Source organism: Orcinus orca, chromosome 5 (assembly GCF_937001465.1).
Source record: "Orcinus orca chromosome 5, mOrcOrc1.1, whole genome shotgun sequence".
NCBI lineage: Eukaryota > Metazoa > Chordata > Mammalia > Artiodactyla > Delphinidae > Orcinus > Orcinus orca.
The window spans coordinates 68,932,083-68,953,796 of record NC_064563.1 but is presented as its reverse complement, the minus strand read 5'-3'; the positions used below and the strand labels follow the sequence as shown (position 1 = coordinate 68,953,796).

Below are 21,714 nucleotides of genomic sequence, written 5' to 3'. Positions count from 1 at the left end.
ATAGAGAAGGGCAATACATTTGGACAAAGGGGTCAATTCTCCAAGAAGATGTAACAGTCCTTAATGTGTACGCACCTAACAACAGAGCATCAAACTATGTAAGGCAAAAACTGATAGATGAGAAATAGATGAATCAACTATCATAGTTGGAGACTTTAACACTCCTCCATGAGAAATGGATAGATCCAGCAGGCAGAAAATCAGTAAGAACATAGTTGAATTCAACAGCATCATCATACTGGATATAATTGACATCTATAGACTACTTCATCCAACAACAGCAGAATACACATTTATCTCAAGCTCATATGAAACATTCACCGAGATAAACTACATTCTGGGCCATAAAATACACTCTAACAAATTTAAAATAATAAAAATCATACAATGTATGCTTTCAGACTACAATGGAATTAAACTAAAAGTCAGTAACAGATTAGTGGATATCCCAAAATATATGGAGATTAAACAACACACTTCTAAATAACACATGGGTTAAAAAAGAAATCACAATAAAAAATTTTAAATGTTTGGAACTAAATGAATATAACAACACAGTTCATCAAAATTTGTCGGATTCAGCAAAAGCAGTGCTTAGAGGAAATTTTATAGCTTCAAATGCATATGTTAAAAAGGAAGAAATACCTAAAATCAATAATCTAAGTTTCCACCTTAGAAAACTAGAAAAAGAAGAGCAAATTAAATCCAAAGTAAGCAGAATAAAAGAAAGAATAAGATTTAGAGCAGAAATCAATGAAATTGAAAACAGAAAATCAATAGAAAAAATCAACAAAACCAAAAACTAGGTGTTTTGTTTTTAACTATTTACTGTTTTTTTGCTTTTTTAAAAAAAAATTTCATTGAAGTATAGTTGATTTACAATGTTGTGTTAGTTTCTGGTGTACAGCAAAGTGATTCAGTTATACATATATATATTCTTTTTCATATTCTTTTCCATTATGGTTTATTACAGGATATTGAATATAGTTCCCTGTGCTATACAGTAGAACCTTGTTTTTTATCTATTTTATATATAGTAGTTTGTATCTGCTAATCCCAAACTCCTAACTTATCCCTCCCCCACCCCCTTTCCCCTTTGGTAACCATAAGTTTGTTTTCTTTTTATTTTTTAAATTTTTTTATTGAAGTATAGTTGATTTACAATGCTGTGTTAGTTTCAGGTGTACAGCAAAGTGATTCAGTTCTATATGTATGTATTTTTTTCTTTTTCAGATTCTTTTCCCTTATAGGTTATTACAAAATATTGAGTGTAGTTCCCTGTGCTATACAGTAGATCCTTGTTGGTTATCTATTTTATATACAGTAGTCTGTATATGTTAATTCCAAACTCCTAATTTATCCCTCCCACCCCTTTCCCCTTTGGTAACCATAAGTTTGTTTTGTCTGTGGGTCTATTTCTGCTTTGTAATAAGTCCATTTGTATCACTTTTGTTAGATTCCACATAGAAGAGATATCATTTAATATTTGTCTTTCTCTGACTTATTTCTCTTAGTATGATAATCTCTAGGTCCATCCATGTAGCTGTAAATGGCATTATTTCATTCTTTTTTATGGCTAATATTCCATTGTGTGTGTGTGTATCCCACATCTTCTTTATTCATTCATCTGTCAATGAACGTTTAGGTTGTTTCCATGCCTTGGAACAATAGTCTTGGAAACTATTACTATTGTAATAGTACTGCTATGAACATTGGGGTGCATGCATCTTTTCAAATTAGAGTGTTCTCCAGATATATGCCCAGGAATGGAATTGCTAGATTATATGGCAACTCTATTTTTAGCTTTTTAAGGAACCCTCCATACTGTTAAAAACTAGTTTTTTGAAAGATCAATAGAATTGATAAGCCTTTAGCCAGGTTAACTAACAAAAAGCTTACCAACATCTGCTTAGAATATAGAAATATGAAAATAAAAATCACTTTCATTATTACAATTAGAAAACGCAGGACAGTGTACAAAATTGCAGCTTTTCTTGAACTCATTAGATAACCAAGGTTACAGAATGACTGGTTATCTTAACTCTAAGGAAATACAGGAGTCTCTAAAGAGACACAAACACTGACTCAGTTGTGGCAAAGCACAGGAAGAAAATGAGGCCACATCATAAGTAGAGAAGAAAAATTCAGCTAACATTTTTAGCTAATTGCTAATGTCTGAATATGACTGTAGGATAATCTGAGAGAACAGTATCCCTAGGAGCCGTAGAAATAAGTGAGTGTGTCCCTACTTGGAATCTTTTCTCAGTGGACTCCCAGAAGGTATTTATTCACAAAAAATACTGATTGGCAGGGCAGGCGATTAGAGGAGACAGCATCCCTTGAGGTACAAGCCTGAAGGAAGGGAGCAGTCACTACTACAGGAAAGGCAGAAACTGCTTTTAAACTGCTAAGGGCAGGAAAACTGTGGCTGGAGGAAGGGAAAGAAAAAAAATCCTGGGCTCAGACTACTATAGGTCTCCTACCACTGGGGGAGGGCAGGATCACTGAGAAGGTCTCACCTCCAAAACCCAGGGACATAGGGCCTACCTAAGACTAAGGTGGGAGCAAGACAAGAGAGAATCATTCTGCCCCAACCAGCCTACCAAGCACTGGTAGTAAGTAAGAAGCGAGGCAACTACTACTGAGGGTGGAGAGACCTCCTCTCTGAAATGCAGGCAAAGGCAAACAGTAAAGGCCTAAAGCTGAGAGTGGAGCAGGAACACTGAGGGAAACGCTCAAGTAAACCTGTCTCTCCATAAGAACAAAGTAACGCTAGAATTGGATGCCAGTGGTGAACTGAAAGTGAACATAGAACAACCAAACCCAACCCCAGCTCAATTCCTGACTACATTGACTCAACTCCTCCTATATGTATGGCCTAGTGGAAGATCACCCAATTCCAGGCATAAATACTACTTACCTTAATCTTTACTGTCGTACTCACAATGTATGGCTTTCAACCAAAATACATAAAACACAAAAAGCAAAAACAAAAAGAAACAAAAATATAATTCATAGTCAAGAAACAAAGTAATCAACAGAACTGGACTCATATATGACTCAGATTTGGGAACTTGGGCTTAAATAACTATAATATACTAAAGGGCCTAGCAGACAAGGTGGACAACATGTATGAACAGAGGGAGAATGTCAGCATAAAAATGAAAACTAGAAAAAAGAGTCAAATAAAAAACATGGTAAGAGACAAAATATATGCATTTATGATAAAAAAAAATAGTGTATTTCTATTCCCTCTGTGATAAAGAAGTCTACAAAAACGCTACAGTCTTATACTTAACTGGTGAAAGATTGACTTCTTTGATGCTAAGATCAGAAACAAAGCAAGGATGTCTACTCCCAAAACTCCTATTTAACATCAAACTGGAGTTCAGTAAGGCAAGAAAAAGTAATTCCATACATATTGGAAAAGAAGAAATAAAACATCTCTATTCATGGATGAAATGATTTTATATATAGAAAATCCCAAAGATTTTATGAAATATCCTACAAAACAGATACTAGAAAGTAATAAGAGAAGTTGTCAAGCCACAAGATACAATTGAATATACATATTGTAGAAATGATTAGAAATTAAAAATTTTAAATAGTACCAATTATACCAAAACATGAAAAACTTACATATAAATCTCAAAATATGTGCAGGATTATATGCTGAAAGTTACAAAACACCGATGAAAGAAAGCAAAGCCCTAAATAAATGGAGATATACACTGTATTCATAGATTAGAAAATTCAATATTGTTAAATTGTCATTTTGAAATTGATCTATAATTTCAACAGAATTCCAATCAGAAACATAGTAGGCTCTCTTGTAGAAGTAGACAAGTCGATTCTAAAATTTATATGGAAATACAAAGGACCTAGAATACCCAAAACAGCTTTGAAAAAAACAGCAATGTTGAAGAACTCTGTACTACCTGATTTTGATACTTATGATAAAGCTATAGTAATCAAGCCAGTGTGGGCTTGGTGAAAAAATAGACATGTACAATGAAGGAATGAGATTGTTTTATTACGTTATCTTGGAGTTGACCATTTCAGATTAACTTTCTTATCTATATAGCAAATCCTTTCAATTTGTAGATTCATGTTTTATTTCTGGGACGTTTTCTTCAACTATAATTTTAAATAATAGTTCCATTGTTTTATAATTCTTCTTCAAGGGCTCCAGTTATATCTAAATTGCATTGCCTGTCTTCTGTGTCAATCATTTCCTTCCTGACTCTTTTTACTTTATCTTATTTCCCTTTCTTGGCTGATTATTTGTCTTTCTTCGGTGCTGCTTGTTAAATTTCCGTTTGAGTCCATTCTCCCTTGGGTGCTGTAGTGAGTTAAATTTCGGCCTCCCAAAAGATATGTCCACTTCAAACCCATTTATGTGACTTTATTTGGAAAAGGGGGTTTTGCAAATGTAATTAAGTTAAGGATCTTGAGATGAGATCATCCTAGCTTAGCTGGGTGGGCCCGAATTCCAATGGCAATTGTCCCTAGAAGAGAAGAGAAGGGAAGGGGGAGAAGACATTTAGAAAAGAGGGCAATATGAAGATGGAGGTGGAGATTAGAATAATGCATATATAAACAAAGAACATCAAGGATTTCTGGCAGTCACCAGAAGCTAGGAGAGAGGGATGAAAACTAGGAGAGCACCTCCAGGAGAAACCAGCCCTGCTGACACCTTGATTTCAGACTTCTGGCCTCCAGAACTGTGAGAGAACCAATTTCTATTGTTTTAAGTCACCCAGTTTGTGGTAATTTGTTAAGGCAGCCTTAGGAAACAAATGCTTAAAATTTACTTTTCAATTTTGAGATGATTTTTCTTCTTGTTCTATTTATTCCTTGAGTTCAAGTAACTTTTTAAAATATCTTCCTATTTTTTTTCCAAATCCATTTATGTTTTTAATTTCTGATTGAAGATAGCTTTTCTTATTTCCAAATACTCGTTTTAGGGTTATTTAGAAAATTGCATGGTGTTGCAATTTTCTTTCACTTCATGGTTGTTTGGGTTTTTTGTGTTTGTCTTTTTTTAACGTCTTTATTGGGGTATAATTGCTTTACAATGGTGTGCTAGTTTCTGCTTTATAGCAAAGTGAATTAGTTATACATATACATATGTTCCCATATACCCTCCCTCTTGCGTCTCCCTCCCACCCTCCCTATCCCACCCCTCTAGGTGGTCACAAAGCACCAAGCTGATCTCCCTGTGCTTATGTGGCTGCTTCCCACTAGCTATCCACCTGTTGTTTTGTTTTTTATCTTTCTTGGAATGGTGGAGGAGTTTCATTGCTTGAGATGTTTGATTCTCTCTGTCTTTCTAAGTAGCTTCGCATAGATTTATTCCATTTTCTTCAGTTGTTTTTGCAGATTTGTGATAGTTTACAAGATTCTTAGTTTAATGATGCCCTCTTCTGTCAATATGGCAAAGTACAATTTCTTTAATGCTTGTTTTTTGTATGTTCTGTATTTGAGATCTAAGCCTATTATGTGCATGGAAGAATGTAAAGATTTATCTTAAGACCCTCACCTTTCCAGTTCAGTATGATTGAAGCTTATTGCTGTCTCAGGAAGAGCAGAAGCACACAGTATTCTTGCATTACCCCAGGGTGCTATCTTCACATTTCCTTATGGGAATGCTTTCTCTAAGCCATCCCCAACTTTACTCCCTACTTCCTTCTCTCCTTCCATGTGCCCTCTGCCTCTGGAAACCACTGTTTAGGTAGGTCTCACAAAAGCAAGCAGGCTTAAACCAACAATAAAGCACTCATAGGGAAAAAAAGGGACAGAATTAACAGAGAAGAAAGGCAAAGGGAATTCCTGAGATGATGATGATGAAATGAAATTCTATGGCAACACCTTGTTTAGTGTAAGATTAGAGATCACCAGCTCAGGAGGGATGACTCCCTCACAACCCCTCCTCAAAAAATGAAGGTAATAGAATGTCTAATATTTATAAATAAATATACTGAGAAAAGTTTTACAGCTCTGTCAGAATTTGGGGATAAACTGGTTATACTACCAAAAAAAAAAAAACCCACTAAGCAAGCAAAAATTTAATCATTAACTCCTGGGAGGGGGATAGGTTTGTTTCTTTTTTCTTTGAATTTTATTTTATTATTTTTTTATACAGCAGGTTCCTATTAATTATCCATTTTATACATATTAGTGTATACGTGTCAATCCCAATCTTCCACTTCATCCCACCACCACCCCTACCCCGCCACTTTCCCCCCTTGGTGTCCATACGTTTGTTCTCTACATCTGTGTCTCTGTTTCTGCCCTACAAACCGGTTCATCTGTACCATTTTTCTAGGTTCCACATATATGTGTTAATATACGATATTTGTTTTTCTCTTTCTGACTTAGTTCACTCTGTATGACAGTCTCTGGATCCATCCACATCCCTACAAATGACCCAATTTCATTCCTTTTTATGGCTGAGTAATACTCCATTGTATATATGTATCACATCTTCTTTATCCATTCCTCTGTCAGTGGGCATTTAGGTTGCTTCCATGACCTGGCTATTGTAAATAGCGCTGCAATGAACATTGGGGTCCGTGTGTCTTTTTGAATTATGGTTTTCTCTGGGTATATGCCCAGTAGTGGGATTGCTGGGTCATATGGTAGTTCTATTTTTAGTTTTTTAAGGAACCGCCATACTGTTCTCCATACCGGCTATATCAATTTACATTCCCACCAACAGTGCAAGAGGGTGCCCTTTTCTCCGCACCCTCTCCAGCATTTGTTCTCTGTAGATTTTCTGATGATTCCCATTCTAACTGGTGTGAGGTGATACCTCATTGTAGTTTTGATTTGCATTTCCCTAATAATTAGTGATGTTGAGCAGCTTTTCATGTGCTTCTGGGCCATCTGTATGTCTTCTTTGGAGAAATGTCTATTTAGGTCTTCTGCCCATCTTTTGATTGGGTTGTTTGTTTGTTTGTTTGTTTTGCGGTACATGGGCCTCTCACCGCTGTGGCCCCTCCCGCCATGGAGCACAGGCTCTGGACACGCAGGCTCAGCGGCCATGGCTCACGGGCCCAGCCGCTCCGCGGCATGTGGGATCTTCCTAGACCAGGGCACGAACCCGTGTCCCCTGCATCGGCAGGCGGACTCTCAACCACTGCGCCACCAGGGAAGCCCGGTTGTTTGTTTTTTTAATGTTGAGCTGCATGATCTGTTTATATATTTTGGAGATTAATCCTTTGTCCGTTCATTCTTTTGCAAATATTTTCTCCCATTCTCAGGGTTGTCATTGTGTCTTGTTTGTAGTTTCCTTTGCTTTGCAAAAGCTTTTAAGTTTCATTAGGTCCCATTTGTTTATTTTTGTTTTAATTTCCATTACTCTAGGGGGTGGATCAAAAAATATCTTGCTGTGATTTATGTCAAAGAGTATTCTTCCTATGTTTTCCTCTAAGAGTTTTAGTGTCCAGTCTTACATTTAGGTCTCTAATCCATTTTGAGTTTATTTTTGTGTATGGTGTTAGGGAGTGTTCTAATTTCATTCTTTTCCATGTAGCTGTCCAGTTTTCCCAGCACCACTCATTGAAGAGACTGTCTTTTCTCCATTGTATATCTTTGCCTCCTTTGTCATAGATTAGTTGACAATAGGTGTGTGGGTTTATCTCTGGGCTTTCTATCTTGTTCCACTGATCTATGTTTCTGTTTTTGTGCCAGTACCATATTGCCTTGATTACTGTAGCTTTGTAGTATAGTCTGAAGTCAGGGAGTCTGATTCCTGGGGTCTTTTGTGTCTCCATACAAATTTTAAGATGATTTGTTCTAGTTCCGTAAAAAATGCCATTGGTAATTTGATAGGGATTGCATTGAATCTGTGGATTGCTTTGGGTAGTATAGTCATTTTCACAATATTCATTCTTCTAATCCAAGAACATGGTATATCTCTCCATCTGTTGGTATCATCTTTAATTTCTTTCATCAGTATCTTATAATTTTCTGCATACAGGTCTTTTTTCTCCTTAGGTAGGTTTATTCCTAGGTGTTTTATTCTTTTTCTTGCAATGGTAAATGGGAGTGTTTCTTTAATTTCTCTTTCAGATTTTTCATCATTAGTGTACAGGGATGCAAGAGATTTCTGTGCATTAATTTTGTATCCTGCTACTTTACCAAATTCATTAATTATAATCTAGCAGTTTTCTGTTAGCTTCTTTAGGATTCTGTACGTATAGTATTATGTCATCTGCAAACAGTGACAGTTTCACTTCTTTTCCGATTTGTATTCCTTTTATTTCTTTTTCTACTCTGATTTCCATGGCTAAAACTTCCAAAACTATGTTGAATAATAGTGGTGAGAGTGGGCAACCTTGTCTTGTTCCGGATCTTAGTGGAAATGGTTTCAGTTTTTCACCATTGAGAACGATGTTGGCTGTGGGTGTGTCATATATGACCTTTATTATGTTGAGGTAAGTTCCGTCTATGCCTGCTTTCTGGAGAGTTTTTATCATAAATGGGACTTGAATTTTGTCAACAGCTTTCTCTGCATCTATTGAGATTATGATCTGGTTTTTATCCTTCAGTTTGTTAATATGGTGTATCCCATTGATTGATTTGCGTATATTGAAGAATCCTTGCATTCCTGGGATAAACCCCACTTGATCATGGTGTATGATCCTTTTAATGTGCTATTGGATTCTGTTTGCTAATATTTTGTTAAGGATTTTTACATCTCTGTTCATCAGTGATACTGGCCTTTAGTTTTTGGGGTTTTTTTTCCGTCACATCTTTGTCTGGTTTTGGTATCAGGATGATGGTGGCCTCGTAGAATGAGTTTGGGAGTGTTCCTCCTCTGCTATATTTTGGAAGAGTTTGAGAAGGATAGGTGTTAGCTCTTCTCTAAATGTTTGATAGAATTGGCCTGTAAAGCCATCTGGTCCTGGGCTTTTGTTTGTTGGAAGTTTTTTAATCACAGTTTCAATTTCAGTGCTTGTGATTGGTGTTTATATTTTCTATTTCTTCCTGGTTCAGTCTCAGGAGGTTGTGCTTTTCTAAGAATTTGTCCATTTCTTCCAGGTTGTCCATTTTATTGGCATATAGTTGCTTGTAGTAATCTCTCATGATCCTTTCTGTTTCTGCAGTGTCAGTTGTTACGTCTCCTTGTACATTTGTAATTCTGTTGATTTGAGTCTTCTCGCTTTTTTTCTTGATGAGTCTGGCTAATGGTTTATCAATTTTGTTTATCTTCTCAAAGAACCAGCTTTTAGTTTTATTGATGTTTGCTATCGTTTCCTTCATTTCTTTTTCATTTATTTCTGATCTGATCTTTATGATTTCTTTCCTTCTGCTAACTTTGGGGGTTTTTTTTGTTCTTCTTTGTCTAATTGCTTTAGTTGTAAGGTTAGGTTGTTTATTTGAGATGTTTCTTGTTTCTTGAGGTAGGATTGTATTGCTATAAACTTCCCTCTTAGAACTGCTTTTGCTGCATCCCATAGGTTTTGGGTCGTCATGTTTTCATTATCATTTGTTTCTAGATATTTTTTGATTTCCTCTTTGATTTCTTCAGTGATCACTTCGTTATTAAGTAGTGTATTGTTTAGCCTCCATGTATTTGTATTTTTTATGGGTTTTTTTCCTGTAATTGATATCTAGTCTCATAACGTTGTGGTCAGAAAAGATGCTTGTTACGATTTCAGTTTTCTTAAATTTACCAAGGCTTGATTTGTGACCCAAGATATGATCTATCCTGGAGAATGTTCCATGAGCACCTGAGAAGAACGTGTATTCTGTTGTTTGTGGATGGAATGTCCTATAAATATCAATTAAATCCATTTTGTTTAATGCAGTATTTAAAGCTTGTGTTGCCTTATTTTTTCATTTTGGTTGATCTGTCCATTGGTGAAAGTGGGGTGTTAAAGTCCCTTACTATATTGTGTTGATTTCCCCTTTTATGGCTGTTAGCATTTGCCTTATGTATTGAGGTGCTCCTATGTTGGGTGCATAAATATTTACAATTATTATATCCTCTTCTTGGATTGATCCCTATGATCAATCCATATTGATCATTATATAGTGTCCTTTGTCTCTTGTAATAGTCCTTATTTTAAAGTCTATTTTGTCTGATATGAGAATTGCTACTCCAGCTTTCTTTTGATTTCCATTTGCATGGAATATCTTTTTCCATCCCCTCACTTTCAGTCTGTATGTGTCCCTAGGTCTGAAGTGGGTCTCTTGTAGACAGCATATATATGGGTCTTATTTTTGTATCCATTCAGCCAGTCTGTGTCTTTTGGTTGGAGCATTTAATCAATTTACATTTAAGGTTATTATTGATATGTATGTTCCCATTTTCTTAATTGTTTTGGGTTTGTTCTTGTAGGTCTTTTCCTTCTCTTGTGTTTCCTGCGTAAAGAAGTTCCTTTAGCATTTGTTGTAAAGCTGGCTTGGTGGTGCTATATTCTCTTAGCTCTTGCTTGTCTGTAAAGGTTTTAATTTCTCCGTTGAAACTGAATGAGATCCTTGCTGGGTAGAGTAATCTTGGCTGTAGGTTTTTCTGTTTCATCATTTTAAATATATCCTGCCAGTCCCTTCTGGCTTGCAGAGTTTCTGCTGAAAGATCAGCCATTAACCTTATGGGGAGTCCCTTGTATGTTATTTGTTGCTTTTCCCTTGCTGCTTTTATTATTTTTTCTTTGTATTTAATTTTTGATAGTTTGATTAATATGTGTCTTGGCATGTTTCTCCTTGGATTTATCCTGTACGGGACTCTCTGCACTTCCTGGACTTGATTGACTATTTCCTTTTCCGTATTAGGGAAGTTTCCAACTATAATCTCTTCAAATATTTTTTCAGTCCCTTTCTTTTTCTCTTCTTCTGGGACCCCTATAATTCGAATGTTGGTGCATTTAATGTTGTCCCAGAGGTCTCTGAGACTGTCCTCAATTCTTTTCATTTTTTTTTCTTTATTCTGCTCTGCGGTAGTTATTTCCACTATTTCATCTTCCAGGTCACTTATCCATTCTTCTGCCTCAGTTATTCTGCTATTGATTCCTTCTAGATAATTTTACATTTCATTTATTGTGTTGTTCATTGTTGCTTGTTTCCTCTTTAGTTCTTCTAGGTCCTTGTTAAATGTTTCTTGCATTTTGTCTATTCTATTTCCAAGATTTTGGTTCAACTTTACTATCGTTACTCTAAATTCTTTTTCAGGTAGACTGCCTATTTCCTCTTCATTTGTTTGGTTTGGTGGGTTTTTACCTTGTTCCTTCATCTGCTGTGTATTTCTCTGTCTTCTCATTTTGCTTAACTTACTGTGTTTGGGGTCTCCTTTTCACAGGCTGAGTAGTTCCCGTTGTTTTTGGTGTCTGCCCCCAGTGCGTAAGGTTGGTTCAGTGGGTTGTGTAGGCTTCCTGGAAGAAGGGACTGTGTCTGTGTTCTGGTGGGTAAGGCTGGATCTGTTTTTTCTGGTGGGCAGGACTGAGTCTGGTGGTGTGTTTTGGGGTGTCTGTGAACTTAGTATGATTTTAGGCAGCCTCTCTGTTAATGGGTGGGGTTGTGTTCCTGTCTTGCTAGTTGTTTGTCATGGGGTGTCCAGCACTGGAGCTTGCTGGTCGTTGAGTAGAGCTGGGTCTTAGCATTGAGACAGAGATCTCTGGGAGAGCTCTCGTCAACTGATATTACGTGGAGCTGGGAGGTCTCTGGTGGTCCAATGTCCTGAACTCAGCTCTCCCACCTCAGAGGCTCAGGCCTGACACCTGGCTGGAGCACTGAAACTCTGTCAGCCACATGGCTCAGAAGAAAAGAGAGAAAAAAAAAGAAAGGAAGGAAGGACATAAGGAAGGAAGGAAGGAAGAAAAAAATAAATAAGTAAAGTTATTAAATTAAATTTTAAAATTATTAAAATAAAAATATAAAAAAGTATTAAAAAAACAGAGCAACCGAACCAATAAACAAATCCACCAATGATAACAAGCGCTAAAAACTAAACTAAGATAAACGTATAAATCAGAAACTCGTCAGTCACATACAGCAATCCCCAAGTCTACAGTTGCTCCCAAAGTCCACCGCCTCAATTTTGGGATGATTCATTGTCTATTCAGGTATTCCACAGATGCAGGGTACATCAAGTTGATTGTGGAGATTTAATCCGCTGCTCCTGAGGCTGCTGGGAGAGATTTCCCTTTCTCTTCTTTGTTCGCACAGCTCCTGGGGTTCAGCTTTGGATTTGGACCTGCCTCTGCATGTAGGTTGCCCGAGGGCATCTGTTCTTCGCTCAGACAGGACGGGGTTAAAGGAGCAGCTGATCAGGGGGCTCTGGCTCACTCAGGCTTGGGGGAGGGAGGGGCACGGATGCGGGGCGAGCCTGGGGCGGCAGAGGCCGGTGTGACGTTGCACTAGCCTGAGGCATGCCATGTGTTCTCCCAGGGAAGTTGTCCCTGGATCACGGGACCATGGCAGTGGCAGGCTGCACAGGCTCCTGGTAGGGGAGGTGTGGATAGTGACCTGTGCTTGCACACAGGCTTCTTGGTGGCTGCAGCAGCAGCCTTAGCATCTCATGCCCATCTCTGGTGTGCACGCTGATAGGTGGGGCTCGTGCCCGACTGTGGAGCTCGTTTAGGCGGTGCTCTGAATCCCCTCTCCTCGTGCACCCCTAAACAATGGTCTCTTGCCTCTTAGGCAGGTCCAAAGTTTTTCCCAGACTCCCTCCCGGCTAGCCATGGTGCACTAGCCCCCTTTGGGCTGTGTTCACACAGCCAGTCCTCTCCCTGCGCTCTGACCGAAGCCCGAGCCTCAGCTCCCAGACCCTCCTGCCCCGGCGGGTGAGCAGACAAGCCTCTTGGGCTGGTGAGTGCTGGTCAGCACCGATCCTCTGTGCGGGAATCTCTCCGCTTTGCCCTCCGCACCCCTGTGGCTGTGCTTTCCTCAGTGGCTCCTAAGCTCCCCCGCTCCGCCACCTGCAGTCTCCGCCCATGAAGGGGCTTCCTGGTGTGGAAACCTCTCCTCCTTCACAGCTCCCTCCCAGAGGGGCAGGTCCCGTCCCTATTCTTTTGTCTCTGTTTATTCTTTTTTCTTTTGCCCTACCCAGGTGTGTGGGGAGTTTCTTGCCTTTTGGGAGGTCTGAGGTCTTCTGCCAGCGTTCAGTAGGTGTGCTGTAGTAGCTGTTCCACATGTAGATGTATTTCTGATGTATCTGTGGGGAGGAAGGTGATCTCCACGTCTTACTCCTCTACCATCTTGAAGGTCCTCCCCTATCATTAAATTTTTAATCCGTGTTCTCTTTTGACTCGTTGAGCATCTGTAGAAATACTATTTTGAATTCTTCATCAGACAGTTCCTGGAACTCCATCTCTTTGGGGCCAGTTACTGTAGGTTTACTGTATTCCTTTGATGGAGTCATGTTTTTCTGAGTCTTCATGATTTTGGTAGCCTTGTTTAGGTGTCTGTGCATTTAAAGAAGCAGTTGCCTCTTCCAAACTTTGTGGACTGACTTTGGTAAGGAAAGACCTTCACCTGTGGGTGGGTGCACACTGGAGCATGCTGTGATGTCAGGTCTAGTGGTGCAGGGTGCCAAGTTTGGGGGCATGTGGCAGCACACAGGTCCATCAGGGGCATTATGTCTCTTCAGCTCAGGCCACTGGGGTTCCCAGCGTCAACAACGGTATGTCCTTGGCAAGGACTGTGGGGAGTCTGCAATGGTTGCAAGAACTGCTGGGGTCCTCAGTGGTGTCTGCAGATCCAGCAGCTAGGGACCAGGGCAGGCAGTGGCGGTAGTATGCACACACTTAGCTGTAGGGGCCAGCTGCAGGTGCCTATATCATGGCAGGTGGCAGTTGCAGGCACACACAACGTGGTGGGGGCCAGTGTAGGCAGCAAGGGTCAGGGACAACTATAAGCTCACTGGCAGCTACTGGAGCCCTGGCTGTCAGCATGCTCTCCCATGGCTGTACAGTCCTCCCCTGGGTGTGTGAACTTCACGGTGAAGGGGATTGGGCTGGAGGTGCACAGGTGCACAGCTGGAGGAACTCTAGCTGTAGGTAAGTACAGTTGTTCAGGCCAGTGACATAAGACAGGGCCTGATCTGGGCCCACAAGGAGCTATGGGAGCCCTGGCTGTCAGCATGCTCTCCTAGTGGCTGTACAATCTCCCCCAGGTGTGCAGCTGGGTGAAGGCTAGTGATGGATGTCAGGCTGGCAGCATAAAAGTGAGCTGGAGGGGCTGGCTCTGAGTGCACGCTCAACAGTAGGGGTCATCCACAGGGGTCTAAGCTGGTGTTTCACACTGGTGAAGCCTCAGAGGCCTGAGCTAGCTGTCAGTGCAGTTCCCAGGCTCTGGAGGAAGATGGGATATGGGGTTGGGGAAGGTGATGGATCAGGGAGGGACTCAGGCAGCTGGCATCAGCAAGCACAGATACCTATAAGGCAAAAGCTGGTGCAATCTGCAGGGGGTCTGTGGCAGCTGTGGTAGCCATTGATTCTTCAGTGGCAAAGGCTCCTTGCTGGGTTTGTCTATAGAGCAGGTCACTGTGAACTGTGTTGGCTGCCACTCTATGACCACTTTTCTTTTTGTTCCTAGCCATCTCTGTACATCTCAGCTTTTCCTGTCTGTGGGGTGAAACCTAAGCAGATCCTTTGTGTGGCACCCAGAAAGGCTGGAGAAGCAGCTCACCTGACTGTTCCTTTCCTAGAAAGGAGAATTCTTTCTATCTGGGAAGTTCCCTCTTGGCACTAAGGAGTGCCAGCTTGAGGGATGGGATGATGCAGGCAAGATGAAACTAATTTTCTTCTCGTGCATTTATTCTCAGGGTTTTTGTTCCACTATGTGCGAAAATTTCTTAAGTGGAATCCAGAGCTCTCCCAGAGCTATTTTTCTTCACAGCTAGCTGTCTAATTACTGGTCTCTGGGCAGGGATAGAGCTTGGGGGCTCCTATATTGCCATTTTGGTGCCATCTCTCTCCTTATCACTATTGTCGTCCATGTTATCTGTGTAACTCCATCACAGAACTGGGCCCATTGTAGGCACCAATATTCATTAGTTGAATGGATGAGTGGATGGGTGGATGGATAGATGAATGAAGGAACAAATTTACTGTTTGTTTTTTTTTTTTAAGTTCTAAAAGAAGAGGGTGCAAAGAGATAGCTGGCAGGATTGGTGGGCACTAGGCTCATAGAGTTTTAAGTGAACTTTACCTCCGGACTAGAGAGTCTGTCCTAAGTGAAGCTTGCTGAGTTAGGCCATAGTAGAAACTTCAGTGTAAGGGTAAATTTAGAAAGTGTTACCAGTCTTGAGTAGTGGGCTAGCACTGTTGGTGTTCTTCTAGCTGGTAAACATGAAATACTGCTGTGTGGCTTCTGATGGAATTTACCGTGGTCTGATGAGAAATAACTCACATGAGTGAAACTGAAGGGAAAAAAGCTGAGATTACTAACTGCTAGCCAAGTATGGCAGACAGTGAGATCAGCATGGTCACCACAGGCCAAACCACCAACTCCCTTCTCTTGGTGAGCGCTGCCTGGATCATTATGGTCTACTACGGTTGGATTATTTTATTGTAAAAGCGGCTACTCAGGGTTTCTCTAAGCTTTTCCTTTCACCTGGAACTCTCAGTTGAATACTACTTTATTACTCAGTGCTGCCCAGGGCCACCCACTTTTGCTGTGCAATATGTTCCAAAAATGGGATATTTCCTATTTGGAAAAACGGTATTCATGTAAAGACCTAGCACACATTTCCCTTTTGATCTACTTCCACAGACATTCAAGGTTCACAGCCTTTGTCTCAACCTAAGCTGCAGAATTTAACAGACGTTCAGCTATTTTTGTGCTGTGCCTAAGACTGGTCCTTTTCCATTCACTTAATTATGCCTTGGGATAGACCTTTGACAAGTGGGTTTCAGAGCTTCCCGATAAAGAACTCAGTGTAAGTTTTTCCCACCTGTTTTAAGACTCCTTCAATCGTTTTTGGCAAGTGGTAAAAACAAACCTCTGAGGAAGCACGGTGAGAGCTTTGGGCTTTCAGCCCTGACCCTGTTTATTCCACTGGAGAGGCCCACCTGTAGGCTGCCCAGGGCAAAGATGTAGTCATTAGAGACAAACACAGACCTCAGCACCACAGAAAGACCAGATCTCATGTCTGGAAAGAGTGGGTCCCTTTTGTAGCTGAAGTCTTTGAAAATGCAGTTACTGAAAGCAGCCACACTACCCTGCGGTTCCCACGATCGTGTTGCCCCCCACCCCTCTCCTGGTTGACCTGTGTATGTACACACACGCTTATGTGGAACTTCTCTGTCAGAGGCCATTTTTGCTTCCCCAAATCTCGTTTCATGCTTTGGCCTTGGCCCTTTAATAGAAGCTCCAGCTACCACAAATCTCTACCGAAACAGGGCTGAGAGGAAGTGGATGTCTTCATGACAGCCATCACTCTCCTCTTCTTTTTTCTTCTATGAGCACCAGTGCCAGGCACCAGCCATTCTGGCTGCCTCTCCTTACGTGCTCATGCCACACTGCGTTTTCAGTATCCCATAGATATTTTGGGGAGTATGAACTTATAAGGTCTTCTCATACTTTCACTACAGTCCTCTCTTCCTATTCCATGGGACAGGGCTATAGAACAATCAGCATCTGATCCCCTCCTACTGTGGCCCCTTGACCTTAAGCCAGGCAGGTTCACCTCAGCTCTGTCCCCTCCCCTTTGGATGAGGCCCTTTTCTGGAGGCTCTTTACCAATGAGGGAAATAGAGGCCCATAGTATCCCTACTCCAGTCTCCGAGACAGAGCCGAATGAGTCTGGATTCAGCTTAAGTATAACTCTTATAACGTTTATTCACTTCAACTTTTTTTTTTTTTTTTTTTTTTCGGTACGCGGGCCTCTCACCGCCGTGGCCTCTCCCGCTGAGGAGCACAGGCTCCAGACGCGCAGGCTCAGCGGCCATGGCTCACGGGCCCAGCCGCTCCGCGGCATGTGGGATCCTCCCGGACCGGGGCACGAACCCGTGTCCCCTGCATCGGCAGGCGGACTCCCAACCACTGCGCCACCAGGGAAGCCTCACTTCAACTTTTAATGAAGAGATACTTCAATCTCTGGCCAAGATAGAGTAAAAGAGACTTGATTTACCCTCCTGCATGAAACAGCTAAAGAACTACAAAAAATGTAAAATACAGTTTTGAAGACATTGGAAATCAGGTAACAAAGAACAGTGATCCGTGAGAAATGAGAAACAACAGAGCTTAGGAGCAGTACCTAAAAAGAACCATTGGTTACCAGGAAGCTTACTTGCATCCCAGAACAAAACTCAAGAATATTTATTAGACTACAAAAGTATCTAACACCCAAAAAGAAAATATTTATATCTGGCATCCAATCTAAAGTTAGCAGGACATTCAAAAAAGCTGGAAAAAGCTACCCATAATGAGGAGCAAAGTCTATCAAAACTGACCCAGAAATAAAAGTTGATATTATTAGTAGATAAGAACATTAAAAGTTGCTAAAAGTATATTTTATATTTTCAAGAAAGTAGCAGAAAGATGAAAACTGCAATATCTCAGACGAAGAATACTCTGGATAGGATTAACGGCAGATTTGACATTGCAGAAGAAAAGTTTAGTGAGCCTGAAAATGTAACACCAGAAACTATACAAAATGACACAGAAAAAATAAGAATTATAAAAAATGGAAAGAGCATCAGTGAGCATTAAGCAATCTGTTACTGTATTAGAGTTTCCAAAGGAGCAGAGAGAGAGGAAGTGAAAAAAGGTTTGAGGAAATAATGGCCAAAAATTTTCCAAATTTGATTAAAACTATAAACGTACATATCCAAGAAGCTCAAATAACCCCAAGCATAGGAAACATAAAGAAAACTCCTGACTACTGTTGGTAGTCTGTTAGGTGTGGCTGGTCCCCGGTCCAGTCGGTTGCCAGGCCCTACCTTGTGCCGTGGCTGCCAGCCACTGGTAGGCGGGACCAGGTCATGAGCTGGCTGGTTGCAGAACCTCAGGGGGTCCCAGGGCTAGTGCCGGCCCTCTAGTGGGCAGAACCAGGTTCTGGGGTAGGTGGTTGCAGGGCCAGGGGGTCCTAGATCTAGTGTTAATCTGCTGGTGGATGGGGCTGATTCCTGACACAGCTGGCTGCCTAAATGATCTGGAGGCATTTTTATGATATATTTTTAAATTAAAAAAAAAAGTGGGATATGGTCTTTTTTTGCATTTTCTATATATATATATATATATGTGTGTGTGTGTGTGTGTGTGTATGTACGTATTTTTAAATTTTACTGGAGTATAGTTGATTTACTGTGTTAGTTTCAGATGCACAACAAAGTGATTCAGTTATACATATACATATATTAACTCCTTTTTAGATTCTTTTCTCATATAGGTTATCACAGAATATTGAGTAGAGTTCCCTGTGCTATACAGTAGGTCCTTGTTGGTTATCTATCTTATATGTAGTAGCATATGCATGTTCATCCCAAGCTCCTGATTTATCCCTCCCCACCATGTTTCCCCCTTGGTAACCATAAGTTTGTTGTAGATATCTGCAAGTCTGTTTCAGTATTGTAAGTAAGTGCATTTGTATCATTTTTTAAAATTAGATTGCACATGAGAGGTATCATATGATATTTGTCTTTCTCTGTCTGATTTACTTCACTTAGTATGATAATCTCTAGGTCCATCTATGTTGCTGCAAATGGCATTATTTCATTCCTTTTTGTGGCTGAGTAATATTCCATTGTTTATATGTACCACATCTTTATCCATTCCTCTGTTGATGGACATTTAGGTTGCTTCCTTGTCTTGGCTATTGTAAATAGTGCTTCAGTGAACATTGGGGTGCATGTATCTTTTTGGATTATGGTTTTCTCCAGATATATGCCCAGGAGTGGGATTGCTGGATCATATGGTAGCTCGATTTTTAGTTTTTTAAGGAACCTCCATACTGTTCTCCATCATGGTTGTACCACTTTACATTCCTACCAACAGTGTAGGGAGGGTTCCCTTTTCTCCACACCCTCTCCAGCATTTATCGTTTGTGGACTTTTTGATGATGACCATTCTGACCGGCGTGAGGTGATACCTCATTGTAGTTCTGATTTGCATTTCTCTGATAATTTGTGATGTTGAGCATCTTTTCTTGTGCTTTTTGGCCATCTATATGTCTTGTTTGGAGAGATTTCTATTTAGATCTTCTGCCCATTTTTTGATTGGTTTTTTTTTTTTTGACATAGAACTGCATGAGCTGCTTGTATATCTGGGAGATTAAGCCCTTGTTGGTCACTTCGTTTGCAAATATTTTCTCCCATTCTGTGGGTTGTCTTTCATTTTGTTTATGGTTTCCTTTGCTGTGCAGAAGCTTTTTAGTTTAATTAGGTCCCATTTGTTTATTTTTGTTTTTATTTCCATTACTCTAGGAGGTGGGTCAAAAAATATATTGCTGCGATTTGTGTCAAAGAGTGTTCTTCCTATGTTTTCCTCTGAGGTTTATAGTGTCCGGTCTTACATTTAGGTCTCTAATCCATTTTGAGTTTATTTTTGTATATGGTGTTATTTTTTTTTAACATCTTTATTGGAGTATAATTGCTTTACAATGGTGTGTTAGTTTCTGCTTTACAACAAAGTGAATCAGCTATACATATGTTCCCATATCTCTTCCCCCTTGCGTCTCCCTCCCTCCCACCCCTCTAGGTGGTCACAAAGCACCGAGCTGATCTCCCTGTGCTATGCGGCTGCTTCCCACTAGCTATCTACCTTACGTTTGGTAGTGTATATATGTCCATGCCTCTCTCTCGCTTTGTCACAGCTCACCCTTCCCCCTCCCCATATCCTCAAGTCCATTCTCTAGTAGGTCTGTGTCTTTATTCCTATCTTACCCCTAGGTTCTTCATGACATTTTTTTCCCTTAAATTCCATATATATGTGTTAGCATACGGCATTTTTTTTTCTCTTCTGACTTACTTCACTCTGTATGACAGACTCTAGGTCCATCCACCTCATTACAAATAGCTCAATTTCATTTCTTTTTATGGCTGAGTAATATTCCATTGTATATATGTGCCACATCTTCTTTATCCATTCATCCGATGATGGGCACTTAGGTTGTTTCCATCTCCGGGCTATTGTAAATAGAGCTGCAGTGAACATTTTGGTACATGATTCTTTTTGAATTATGGTTTTCTCAGGGTATATGCCCAGTAGTGGGATTGCTGGGTCATATGGTAGTTCTATTTGTAGTTTTTTAAGGAACCTCCATACTGTTCTCCATAGTGGCTGTACCAATTCACATTCCCACCAGCAGTGAAAGAGTGTTCCCTTTTCTCCACACCCTCTCCAGCATTTATTGTTTCTAGATTTTTTGATGATGGCCATTCTGACTGGTGTGAGATGATATCTCATTGTAGTTTTGATTTGCATTTCTCTAATGATTAATGATGTTGAGCATTCTTTCATGTGTTTGTTGGCAGTCTGTATATCTTCTTTGGAGAAATGTCTGTTTAGGTCTTCTGCCCATTTTTGGATTGGGTTGTTATTTTTGTATATGGTTAATTTCATTCTTTTACATGTAGCTGTCCCGTTTTCCCAGCACTACTTATTGAAGAGACTGTCTTTTCTCCATTGTGTATTCTTGCTTCCTTTGTTGTAGATTAATTGACCATAGGTGTGTGGGTTTATTTCTGGGCTTTCTGTCCTGTTCCATTGATCTGTATTTCTGTTTTTGTGCCAGTACCATACTGTTTTGACTACTATAGCTTTGGGAACTGCTAGTAGGGATTATCTTTGGGTGGAGATGGACTTTTTCCTCTTCATGATTTTGTGTATTGACAGTAAATATGTGTAACTTTTAGAATCAGGAAAAGCATTTTCCTTAAAGAAAAAAGGGGAAATCCTGCCTGTCCCTCAAGACTGTCACCCACTAAGACTCCCCAGATCCCAGCCAAAATGAATCTTCTATAACTTCATTATTCTGCTTTTACCTTGTATGATCATATTCCTTCATATTTGGCATTTGCATAGTATTTTTCTTCTGTGCAGTTATAAATTCATGCCTAACAACAATAACCATACTTTCCAGGCTTAGCTTTTCAGAAAATGGCAGCTCTCTTCTCTCACTTGAACCTGATAATACTACACACAGACAGGGCAGGTCCAGTCTCCCAGGCTCTGATTTCTTGGAGGGCAGGTGCTGGGAGTCTTTGTCACTGTCTCCCAATGCCAGCCACAGTGGGTGCTCACTGTGCACTTGCTGGACTGAATAGAATTCCTCTCCCCATTATAAACTTGTTTTCCAGTCAATCCTGAGGACGACTGGATGGCAGCATAAATGCATTGGGTGATGGGATTTCATGGGTGCAGGTGAGGCCTTTTCCTCTCTCCTGAAACTGATGCCATTACCCAAGCCCATAAGGATGAATTTTCTGGGTTAGGGTGTTCCTGCCCCAGTTAGAGTGGAAAGTGTCTCTGGGGCCATAATGCACTCCCCATCACATCACAGAACATCCTCGAAGGCTGCCGTGAGAGTCACAGACGAAGTAGAAACCAGAGCCACACAGGGAGCTGGGAATAGGGTGGGGGTGGCAGTCCCAGAGGCCCAGTGCACCGCTTCTCCGCCTCCTGCTTATGACTGTGGAGCCATTACTGGTGTGGGTAACGCACACTTGCCAAGGTGTGAAGCATTCTGCAAGAACAAAGAGCCTGGAGTTGGGCTTCAGTCAGTAAGGGGATCTGTGGGTGGGGTGGGCAGGGAGGATGCAG

The 21,714-nt window shown here is 40.6% G+C and overlaps 1 protein-coding gene and 1 long non-coding RNA gene across 2 annotated transcripts in view; one reads left to right on the top strand and one right to left on the bottom strand.

The window, feature by feature from the left end:
- The window catches only part of LOC117196063 (uncharacterized), a 46,651-nt gene that overhangs the window by 23,302 nt on the left and 1,635 nt on the right, over window positions 1-21,714 (top strand). The window lies entirely within an intron of this gene.
- ST6GAL1 (ST6 beta-galactoside alpha-2,6-sialyltransferase 1) overlaps window positions 4,013-21,714 on the bottom strand; it is a 159,212-nt gene continuing 141,510 nt past the window's right edge. The window contains exon 8 of the mRNA XM_049710236.1: window positions 4,013-4,508. Coding sequence (XP_049566193.1) covers window positions 4,462-4,508 — 47 coding nt within the window. The 3' untranslated portion in view covers window positions 4,013-4,461. The remainder of the gene's footprint in view (window positions 4,509-21,714) is intronic.